The 12,450-nt window shown below is 45.7% G+C and overlaps 1 protein-coding gene across 2 annotated transcripts in view; it reads left to right on the top strand.

Moving 5' to 3' along the window:
- Nucleotides 1-12,450, top strand: part of LOC144499529 (Krueppel-like factor 12) — a 267,217-nt gene that overhangs the window by 229,880 nt on the left and 24,887 nt on the right. For both annotated transcript variants that reach the window (XM_078221577.1, XM_078221576.1), the window contains one exon: nucleotides 8,202-8,359. In XM_078221577.1, coding sequence (XP_078077703.1) covers nucleotides 8,202-8,359 — 158 coding nt within the window. The remainder of the gene's footprint in view (nucleotides 1-8,201; nucleotides 8,360-12,450) is intronic.

Raw genomic sequence — 12,450 nt, 5'->3', positions numbered from 1 at the left:
TTCCTGATGGGTAAAAATAAATAAACAAGACCTTTTTTAAAAAAAACCCACTCTGACGGTGGATCTGAGAGAAGCTGTCCGATCAAGGCCACCTCGATTAGTACATAAGGAAAAGGGGGGAAGTCTACTGAGTGATTGAGATGTGTCTCAGAATCAGCAAATCAATTGTGTATTATTCCAGGGTCCTCTGCTCCCAAAAATACTGTTTGGAACTCAGTCATACGGATCTCAGGCCTTGTGCAAGATTTTAAAAGATAATCATATTATCATAGAATCCCTACAGTGCAGAAGGAAGCCATTAGGCCCAATGAGTCTGCACTGACTCTCCAATGGAGCATCTTATCCAGGCCCACACTATCCCCATAACCCCATGTATTTACCATGGTTAATCCCACTAATTTACACATCTAGGGACACTAAGGGGCAATTCAGCATGGCCAATCCACCTAACTTACATATCTTTGGACTATGAGAGGAAACTGGAGCACCCGGAGGAATCTCACACATTGGCCATGCAAACTCCACACAGGGACTGGAACTTTACCGTCCTGTCCACCATGTGACTCGTAGCAGGCGGGACACGAACCATGCAAAGGTCCATTGATTTAGGGCAGGATTTTCCAGTTTGGGGCGAACGCAGCCAGAAAATAGCATCCAGAGTCACCCAAGGCCGGAATTTAAGCCGGGTCCCTGGCAATGTGAGACACGCTCCGTCCAAGGCACCCACATCTGGAGTTCAATCGCCAACCGTCTCCGTCTCACTCCTTCCTCCAATGGGATGCTCCTTGAAACCTGTTGAGGCAGAGCTTCTGTGCTGACACCTGCTTGTGTGGCTCACTCTCACCATTTGTTCGACATCCACTGCCGTGAAGCACCTTGGCACGTTTTACCACACAGGAGGCGCTATGTAAATACAATGCATCGTTGTTGCCAGCAGCACCACCTCGTTTATGAATCAGCACCGCTGCTGAGATTGAATTCTGCAGTTGGCATCGTGAAGATATAAATGTCACATATCGCAGACGCCTCGGAGTCCTTCTGGTAACGGGGCTGGGGCTACATTCTAAGCTGCTGCACCCAGGAACGCCAGCAACCCACCCCTTCATTGCGGTTTACATTGGCCTTCTGAAGGAATATCTATGGGTATTGGGAATGCGCTTGTGCTAGAGGTAGCCCCATGATTTTCCAGATCTACAGCATTGCCACAAGAGCACCATGAAGCAGTCCATGGAGTCCTCAGTTTGCGAACACATTGAGCGATGCTCTGCAACTGCTCTTAATAGCATATTGCAGCACAGAAGGAGGTAATCAAACCCACCTTTGTAACAGCTAGCCACACCCCTGCTCTTTCCCGATAGCCGTGCAAATGTTTCCCCTTCAAGAATTAACCTAATTCCCTTTGGAAAGTTGCTATTGAAATCTGATTCCTTAAAAGTTTTTAAAGTTTATTTATTAGTGTCACAAGTAGGCTTACATTAACACTGCAGTGAAGTTACTGTGAAAATCCCCTAGTTGCCACACTCCTGGTTGCAAGGAACTACAAAAGGTCGTGACTGTAGCCCAATCCATCACACAAACCAGCCTCCCATCCATTGACTCTGTCTACACTTCCCGCTGCCTCGGCAAAGCAGCCAGCTTAATCAAGGATCCCATCCACCCCGGACATTCTCTCTTCCACCTTCTTCCGTCGGGAAAAAGATACAGAAGTCTGAGGTCACGTACCAACCGACTCAAGAACAGCTTCTTCCCTGCTGCTGTCAGACTTTTGAATGGACCTACCTCGCATTAAGTTGATCTTTCTCTACACCCTAGCTATGACTGTAATACTACATTCTGCACTGTCTCATTTCCTTCTCTATGAACGGTATGCCTTGTCTGTATAGCGTGCAAGAAACAATACTTTTCACTCTATGTTAATACATGTGACAATAATAAATCAAATCAAATCAAAATCAAATCCGGCGCCTGTTTGGGTTACACTGAGGGAAAAGTTAGCATGGCCAATGCACCTAACTAGCATATCTTTTGGACCACTTCCACCACTCTTCCCGGCAGTTCACAGCAACTTGCTGCGTTCAAACGTTTTCACCACTCACCGGCCCGCACCCTTCAATTCCTTTGCCAATTCCCTTAACTCCATATCTTCTGGTTGCTTAATCACCTGCCGTTCAAAACAGCTCCTCCTTATTTAGTCTATCAAACAACCCTTTGTCATTTCGAATGCCTGAATTAAATTTCCCCTTTTCCTGGTGGAAACATGTCCAGACGCGCCATGTAAATGACGTCCCACATTTTTTTTCACGGGATGTGGGCATCGCTGGCTAGGCCAGCATTCATTGCCCATCCCTGATTACCCTTGAGAAGGTGCAGGTAAGCTGTCTTCTTGAACTGCCACAGCCAGTGTAGTGTAGATACATCTACAGTGCTATGAGGGAGGGAGTTCTTGGATTTTGACCCAGCGGCAGTGAAGTAACAATGTCCAAGTCAGGATGGTGTGTGACTTGCAGGATAACTTGCGGGTGGTGGTGTTTGAACCATAGAATCATAGAATTCCTACCGTGCAGAAGGAGGCTGTTCAGCCCATTGAGCTTGCAGCGACAACAATCCCACCCAGGCCCTATCCCCGTCACCCCATGTAGTTAGAGAGAAAATTCAAAGGGTTATCTGGACTCGAAAATGTCAGCTCCTTTCTCTCCTTACAGATGCTGCCAGACCTGCTGAGATTTTCCAGCATTTTCTCTTTTGGTTTCAGATTCCAGCATCCGCAGTAATTTGCTTTTACCTCCATGTATTTACCCTGCTGATCCCCCTGATACAAACGGCCAATTTAGCCTGGCCAATCAACCTCACTGCACATCTTTCAACTGCATCGATACATTGCATTTTCTGCCCTTTTCCTTCTAGATGGTTGTGGTTGTGACATTGGAAGGTGCTGTTGTGTTAGTTTCTTCGGTGAATCTTGTGGATGGCACACACTGCTGTCACTGCGTCAGTGGAGGAAGGAGTGAATATTGAAGGTGGTGGATGGGGTGCCAATCATGCTGGCTGCTTGGTCCTGGATGGTGTTGGTTTACCGCGGCACTTTGTGGTCGACGGTGCAGAGTCAGTCCAAGCAGCAGTCTAATAATTTGTCCGCGGTTATGTTCCCAGGATACGGTGCAATGCAGCAAAGTGCTCTGCAAGCACTCACACTGCTGCACAGTTAACAAACCACAGTGACTAGCATACTGATCACTGGCATTGTCGAGTAACCAGGTAATATGAATTCTGACAAACAAAAAGTCAACAACCTTCACCCCCTCCTTTCTCAATGACAGTAAGGAAATGAGTTTTGTCGGTAGAAAGGAAAAGCAGGAATTCCTTGTGCGTTGAGCAATTCTGACTGCTTTATTCTACTCGGAAGGTTATTGAACCATTATAGCAGCATGGCGGAGTCTAGTGACACTCCTTATCTGACAGCACATACAAATACTTCCACCAAGCTGGGGGGTACGGGAGACAAGAGGTGAGGGATAGAAACCCCAAGTTACTTAGATTCACCCATCCCAGTCCCTGGAAGCATCATTCCTAATCACTAGAATAGAATAGAATCATAGAATCCCTACAGTGCAGAAGGAGGCCATTCGGCCCATCGAGTCTGCACCAACCACAATCCCACCCAGGCCCTATTCCTGCAACCCCACATATTTACCCTGCTAATCTCCCTGACATTAAGGGGCAATTTAGCATGGTCAATCAACCTAACCCGCACATCTTTGGACTGTGGGAGGAAACCGGAGCACCTGGAGGAAACCCACGCAGACACGGGGAGAATGTGCAAACTCCACACAGACAGTGATCCAAGGCCAATATTGAACCCAGGTCCCTGGCGCTGTGAGGCAACAGTGCTAATCAGCTAACTAATTCGCCTTCCCGTAGATAAATTCAGATATGCTGGAAACTGTGACCCTCCTGATCTGTACTACAGTGGGGCGGAATGGCTTGAGATTTATCTCGATCATCATAATTAGGGCTTAAAATAAACATGCTCAGTTATCTGACCTTCCGTTCTGTCCACTCACCTCTCCTACTATATAATTCATAGGATCATACAGTGCAGGGCGGCACGGTGGCATAGTGGTTAGCACTGCTGCCTCACAGTGCCAGGGACCCGGGTTCAACTCCGGCCTCGGGTGATAGTCTGTGTGGAGTTTGCACATTCTCCCCGTGTCTGCGTGGGTTTCCTCCGGGTGCTCCGGTTTCCTCCCACAGTCCGAAGCTATGCAGGTTAGGTTGATTGGCCGTGATAAATTGACCCAAGTGTCAGGGGCTTAGGAGAGTAAATATGTGGGGTTACGAGAATAGGGCCTGGGTGGGATTGTGATCGGTGCAGACTCGATGGTCCGAACAGCCTCCTTCTGCACTGTAGGGATTCTAAGAGGCCCTTCGGCCCGTCAAGTCTGCACCGGCACGAGAGAAACACCTGGGCCGGAATTCTCCCATCTCACCCGCCACTGGAATTTTAGCGGGCCGGTGGCGGAGAATGTGAAACGCCATTGACGGTCGGGCGGGAATTTCCGGCTTTTAGACCAGCGTGGCCGGAGAATTCCGCCCCTGAACTCCCACCTAATCCCATCTACCAGCACTTGGCCTGGAGTCTTGAATGTTATGACATGCCAAGTGCTCATTCATTACATTTCTCTCCCTCTTCAGTTCTGTGGAAGGGGTCGTACGGACTCGCAACGTTAACTCTGTTTCTCTCTCCAGAGATGCTGCCAGGCCTGCTGAGTTTATCCAGCATTTTCTCTTTTTTTATGCTCAATTGCTCATAAGTTGCAACTGAGGTGAATAGCATGGTGACTCTTTTCATTCTGCAAACCTCATGCAATCTGTGAAGATTTAAATGTCGGGCTGGATCAGTGTGCCGGAATATATCTGACTACAGTCACATGCATTAAGTACCACAACATTCTGGTTTAAACTGCACTGAGGGTTTTGTGCTGTAATCTAATTTCTTGCTGAATGAGCCAAGGTCATTCAGACTATATTTTACAACCAATGCTTATCATGTCAGCGTACAGATAATAAAATAAAGACCTGAGTACACTTCAGTGTTTTATCAGTGGTGTGAAGGACAATATCAGTGCAGTTCCCGTCTGACAGCAATTAATCAAGTGTACTTGTGTCAATATTTTTCTCCTGCAGTCAGTTGCGAAGAGCGTTTGTGGTAATCCTGCCTGACTGTTGGGTGTGCATGGGTAAAACAGTAAATACAACGTGTTGTTTCAGTGCACTTTGAGAGCGCCGATTCATCTGTGCAGTTTCTGAAATCAAGTCCAAACAGGAGAAATGGTGGCAGTGCCATCTTTTCTTTTCCAGCCGCTTTACATTTCAGTGGGATAATGATTTGTTGAGGTCCGAAATTCTGCTCGGCTCTGTGGTTTGATGGTTAGAAATATGGAAAATAGGTGCAGGAGTCTGCACTACCATTCAATATGATCATGGCTGACCATGCACTTTCAGTATCCCACTCCCACTTTCTCTCCATACCCCTTGATCCCTTTAGCCACAAGGGCCACGTCCAGCTCCCTCTTGAACATAACTAGCGAACTGGCCCCGACAGCTTTCTATGGTAGAAAATTCCACAGGTTCACAACTCTCTGAGTGAAAAAATTCTTCCTCATCTCAGTCCTGAATGGTTTACCCCTTATTCTTAGACTGTGACCCCTAGTTCTGGACTTCCCCAACATCGGGAACATTCTTTCCGCACCTAGCCTGTCCAGTCCCATTAGGATTTTATATGTTTCTATGAGATCCCCTCTCATTCTTCTAAATTCCAGTGAGTACACATGTCAGTCCTGTCATTCTGGGAGTCAGTCTGGTGAACCTTCACTGGATTCTCTCAATTTGGGCATCACGGTGGCACAGTGGTTAGCACTGCTGCTTCACGGCGCCAGGGACTTGGATTCATTTCTGGTCTTGGGTCACACTCTGCGGAGTTTGCACGTTCTCCCTGCGTCTGTGTGGGTTTCCTCCGGGTGCTCCGGTTTCCTCCCACAGTCCAAAGATGTTGCTGGTTAGGTGAATTGGCCAAGCTAAATTCTCCCTCAGTGTACCCGAACAGGAGTGTGGCGACTAGAGGATTTTCACAGTAACTTCATTGCAGCATTAATGTAAGCCTACTTGTGACTAATAAATAAACTTTAAACTTTTTAAGCCAGGAATCGAACGCAAGTCCCTGGCGCTGCGAGGCAGCTGTGCTAACCACTGTGCCACTCTTGTTGGGCCGAGTGGCCTCCTTCTGCACTGTACGAATTCTATGATTCTAAGTTCCAACTCAGTTGCACTGGTCAATCCCGAGCGATGATTTGAGTTACAAAAATTGGAAAGTTTCAACCTTTGGGTGAAAAATACCAGGAATAGCATTCCTCAATGAGAAAGTCCAAGGAATTTGTGCTGGGAGTCAGGCAATGGTGTAGTGGTACAGTCACTGGACTAGTAATCCAGAGACCTAGAGCAAGGTCTGGGTTCAAATCCCACCACGGCAGATAGTGAAATTTGAATTCAATTAAAATTGTAATTGACCATCTGGTTCACTAATGTCCTTTAGGGAAGGAAATCTGCCACCTTTACCTAGTCTGGCCTACATGTGACTCCAGAGCCAAAGCAATGTGGTTGACTCTCAATTGGAAGGCAGTCAGGCGTGGGCAACAAATGCTGGCCCAGCCAACGACACTCACGTCCACAGGGTGCGAACAATGGGAAATCCCGTTGGTGGTGACAGGATCAGAAGATCCCACCACTGGTCAATGGTGGGTTGCCTCCGTCACCGCAAAACATGCCACAGAATTCCACCCACCCACTCCTCCCAGAGGGTGGGGGATTTTCATCTGTCATTCTCCCATTTCCCATAAGCCTTGGAAATCAGCTGGGTAAAGAGGGGGAAATTTTGGTCATTCAATGACAACTTTGGAGTCCTTGTGCATCGGTCACTGAAAGTAAGCATGCAGGTATGGCAGGCAGTATAAAAGGCAAATGGTATGTTGGCCTCCATAGCGAGATGATTTGAGTATAGGGATAGGGATGTTTTGCTGCAATTGTATAGGGCGTGGGGTGAGGCCGCACCTGGAGGATTGTGTGCAGTTTTAGCGTCCTTATCTGAGGAAGGATGTCTTTGCTATAGAGGGAGCACAGCAAAAGGTTTACCAGGCTGATACCTGGGATGGCAGGTCTGTCATATGAGGAGACTAAGTCGGTTAGGATTATATTCACTGGAGTTTAGAAGGGTGAGGAGGATCTCATAGAAACATACAAAATTCTGGCAGGGTAGATTCAGAAAGAATGTTCCCAATGGTGGGGGAGTCCAGAACTAGGGATCATAGTTTGAGGATAAGGGGTAAACGTTTTAGAACTGAGGTGAGGAGAAATTTCTTCACCCACACGGTAGTGAATGTGTAGAATTCCCTACCACAAAATGTAGTTGAGGCCAAAATGTTGTGTGATTTCAAGTCGAAATTAGATATAGCTCTTGGGGCTAAAGGGACCAAGGTATATGGGGGGAAGGCGGGATCAGGATATTGAATTTGATGATCAGCCATGATCAAAATGAATGGTGGAGCAGGTTTGAAGGGCCGAATGGCCTACTCCTGCTTCTGGTTTCTATGTTAACCAAAATTACTGTCAAAATTAGGTGAATAAATTGTGAAGTTGCCATTCTTGTCCTCCAATTATAATTATTAGGTAGAAATGGGTGTCACCCACTTGTGAGCAAACAAGATTAGTGAGAAAAAGATTATTTCCACTCCATCTGACGAAGGAGCAGCGCTCCGAAAGCTTATGGTATTTGCTACCACAAAACCTGTTGGACTTTAACCTGGTGTTGTGAGACTTCTTACTGTGTTCACCCCAGTCCAACGCCGGCAACTCCACATCGAGAAAAAGATAGGCAGAAAGGACATTGGGAAAAAAATATCAAAATGTATCATATAAGAAAGATTACCCTGCCGCGAACTAAACTGAAAGAACTTTGCAAAAACATATTTAATATTTACTTTAACTCCTGAAACATAAATTTTCATGTGTTATTGGCAGAATTGTGGAGCTAAAATCTTTGTTCTTTGATATTTGACTACCATCATGTCATGTCCAGTTGTGTTGACAGAGGTAATGTAACAATGAATTTGGGTTTGTATTCACCATACGGTCATTGTGTCCTTTTTCAGTTCGGATTCACCTTTCAGTATTGAGGGTACCAGACTACAGCGAAGATCTGAGTCCCCTGACTCGAAGAAACGACGCATACACAGGTGTGATTTTGAGGGCTGCAATAAGGTGTACACAAAAAGCTCCCATTTGAAAGCACACAGGAGGACGCATACAGGTAGGAGGCTACAACAGATCGCTGCGATGCAAGACTTTCAACATGAAAGTGCTACAAATGAACATCAGTAAATAGAACTAGGCCATGGCAGAGAAATATTAGGACAAATGGCCACAGGGTTTGTTGAAAAGATGCATCTTAAAGCCAGAGAGAAATAGGTGGATTGACATCAGGATTTGATTTGATTTATTATTGTCACATGTATTGAGATACAGTAAAAAGGATTGTTTCTTGTGCACTAAACAAACAAAGCATACTGTACATAGAGTACAGGGGTAAAGTAAAGTTTATTTATTAGTCACAAGTAGGCTTACATTAACACTGCAATGACGTTGCTGTGAAAATCCCCCAGTCGCCACACTCGCCTGTTCGGGCACACTGAGGGAGAATTTAGCATGGCCAATGCACCTGACCAGCACGTCTTTGGACTGTGGGAGGAAACCGGAGCACCCGGGGGAAACCTGCGCAGACACGGGGAGAGCGTACAGACTCTGCACAGACAGTGACCTGAGGCTGGAATCGAACCCGGGTCCCTGGTGCTGTGAGGCAGCAGTGCTAACCACTGTGCCACCATGCCACCCCAGGGAGTGGGAAGGAAAAGGGTGCAGAATATAGTGTTACAGTCACAGCCAGGGTGTAGAGAAAGACCAACTTAATATGAGGTAGGTCCATTCAAAAGTCTGATGGCAGCAGGGAAGAAGCTGTACTTGAGTCGGCTGGTACATGACCGCAGACTTCTGTATCTTTTTCCCGACAGAAGAAGGTGGAAGGGAACATGTCCGGGGTGCATGGTAAAGTTGATAAAAGCAAAATACTGCAGATGCTGGAATCTGAAACAAAAACAGCTCATGCTGGAAAAACTCAGCAGGTCTTAGAGCATCTGTGGAGAGAGAATAGAGCCAATGTTTTGAAACGTTGGCTCTATTTTCTCTTGTCTGCTTTCTTGCATGTTTGTAGAAACTTGATGACTACCATCGACACCGCAAACTGCCGGCTCCAAGTGGAGAGGATCTCCAACAAGATCGCGCATATCGACACAGACATCTATTCTCTCTCCACAGACGCTGTCAGATCTGCTATGATTTTCCAGCATTTTCTGTTTTTTTGTTGTAGAGTTGATGTTGCCTTAGGCATTGTTTTTAAGCCAAAGGGACAAGTAGAACACAAAAAATGTCAGATACAGCAAGATAAAGGAGATAATTAGAACAGAAGATCAATTTTTATATTAATTAATTCATCAAAGGTTTATTTATTGAAAAGCAGCTTCCATCGTTGCCAAGGGCAAAATTGAGATAAGTTTTACAATCAAATCATTTTTCCTATTAAAATACAAAATGGAAGTGGAGAGTAAGACAATGTATTGATGAATAAATTAGGGCATCTATGTTATCAGGGTTCAACTTTAACAGTTATTAGTGTTTATTCATTGTCTGGGAGAGATATGCCATTGGACTGTTCTTAAATCCTGTCTTTTCACATCTTAATTCAGTTAGTTGTTTTGAGCTCTGTAGCTGGTCGCCACTATGAGATCTGTCTGTGGGTAATGAGTCATGGAGTTTAGTGTCCAGCAGCGATGTCATGAATGAACAGCAGCATGGTGGCTCAGTGGTTAGCACTGCTGCCTCACACAATTCCCGGTTTGAGTTACTGTCTGTGCGGAGTCTGCACGTTCTCCCTGTGTCTGCATGGCTTTCCTCTGGGTGCTCCAGTTTCCTCCCACAGTCCGAAAGACATGCTGGTTGGGTACATTGGCCATGTTAAATTCTCCCTCAGTGTACCCGAAGAGGCGCCGGAGTGTGCCGACTAGGGGATTTTCACAGTAACTACTTTGCAGTGTTAATGTAAGCCTACTTGTGACACAAATAAATAAATAACATTGATTGCGTCCGTTCTCAAATGACTCCAGACTACAGTTGTGCAAAGAATCTGAGTAACTACAGTAAACAAGGCCAAGAATGACACTGCAGGCTCTTTTCTGAGTGTGTTCATGGCTTTACATCGAGACTTTGTGATAGTATACAGCCACACAGGTGCCCCATTTTCCAATATTACGCCATTCATGATCTCAGGACATCCCAAAGTGCTTTATAACCAGTGAGGTGCATTTGAAATGCAATTACTGTGGTAATGTTGTAAGATGCAATCTAAGGCTTTAGGAAGCTGAGAGGACAAGACCATGGAGAGGTAGAAAGATGAAGCTTTTAAATCTCAGGTGATATCAGGGGTAATGAGCTGCAAGGGCAGGTCCCAATTGGGAAATGTTGTTTATACAGGGTGGAAGATTAGAAGCCAGAGGGAATGGAACAGGAATAATGAAATGGAGAGGGGACAAAGGTGTGTTTAAAGGAGTTAAGGTGAGATAGGGATGAAGAAATTGTCAAGAGTGGAACTGATCTTGATGGCGATTGGATGTGGGGTTAATGACCTGGGAGGTTATGGATTCAATGACAGCATAGTCCAGTTTCCAATTGGGATGTCCACCCTATTGGCCAGAACTCTACGGCCTCTCGCCCAAAGGAGGCTGTAAAATCCGGCCCATTGTTTTCAATGGTCAGCTGGAGGAAGTGGTGTCTCACCTGATGGCAGAGATAAGGTGGCACTGGATTGAATGAGGCGATGGAGAGGTGGAACTTGCTGCCTTCGGCATACATCTCATCGTTGCCTTTGTGACTGCAGGTGATGTTACCAAGAGGTAGGAAGAGGGGGTGGATAATCTTTGGTGAATTCTGAAAGTAGCTGAGGTAACGGTCAGGACGCCATTGCTAGAGATGTACTGGATGTGTTCAGGTCAGCAGGAGTGTTATCACTCCCTTGTAATGGAGCGTTGGTTAAAGAGGATTGCGGCAAACAGATTGGTCAACCATATCAAATGATACAAAGAGGTCAAGGAGAATAATGCATCAACCACAGAGGATGTAAGGTGCGACTCTGGCCAGATTGTGTTATTGCAAGAACTGTGGAAGCTTGTACTGATGGGATTCAGACTGGGAGAGGCGGACATGAGATGAAAGGTATATACAGTATTTAGTGTACCTAGAGTGGGTATTTTGAGAAGAAAGTTGTGTTTGGAGGTTTTTGAAAGTGGTGTGAGTGGTGTTTAAGGAGCCATCAATACTTGGGACCAGAGGGAAAGCTGCATGTGTTTGTGCTGAAGAGAACAGGAGATGGATCTCATTGAAGAGCTGAGCAAGGAAAGGGTGCAAGGGGAAAATGGGTGAGAAACTGTCATGTCATGGGGATCATGCCTAGATTGGGAGAGACACTACCTGAGGCAGCTTGAAGAATGGTGTCAGCCTTAGAAATGAAGAAAGTCATCTTAGAAAGTCATGAATTCTGTACACATAGTGTTGGGGGTGATGATAGAGGGAGTGAAGAGATAAAGATTTCAGAAAGCAGGAAAGAGAAAAGAAGGTTTGGATTATCCTTGCCCTGATTATGGGAAAGGACAAGGATGGGCCTGAAATCAAAGTTCTAAACCAGGGGAAGGCTGATTCTGATAAGATCGGATATAATTTGCCATGCTGGACTGGGAGCAAACATTTTTAACTAAATCTGTGACAGAACAGTGGAACACATTGAAGAAGGAAATAGGGAGAGTGCAGGGCCAATAAAAAGAAAGGATGGGGCCAACAAATCCAGTGAACCCTCGATATCGAGGGATAGAGAGCGTTGGATAAAGAGGAAAAGGGAGGCTTATAGCCGGCATCGAGGGCTCAAAACAGCAAGAGGGAATTTGTAAAGGAAATTAGGAGAGCAAAAATGGGACATGAAATGATTCAGGCAGGTAAAACAAAGGAAAATCCTAATTGTTTTACAAGTACATTAAGGGTAAATGGATAACTAGGGGAAGAGTAGGGCCCATTCAGGACCACAGTGGTCATTTGTGTGCGGAGCCAGAGGACATAGATAGGGTTCTAAATGAATACTTTGGTCAGTGTTCACTAGTGAGAGGGTACGATGTGGGTATAGAATTTGGGGAGAAGGACTGTGATACAACTTGTTTTATATTACGTGGTTATTGTTCTCATTTAGGTGATGCTAGAACTGGAAACTCTGGGCGGGATTCTCCGGCCTCCTTTTTCTCATAGTGG

This window comes from Mustelus asterias, chromosome 10, assembly GCF_964213995.1.
Source record: "Mustelus asterias chromosome 10, sMusAst1.hap1.1, whole genome shotgun sequence".
Taxonomy (NCBI): Eukaryota; Metazoa; Chordata; class Chondrichthyes; order Carcharhiniformes; family Triakidae; genus Mustelus; species Mustelus asterias.
The sequence above is the reverse complement of the archived record's forward strand: the minus strand, read 5'-3'. Positions and strand labels throughout refer to the sequence as shown.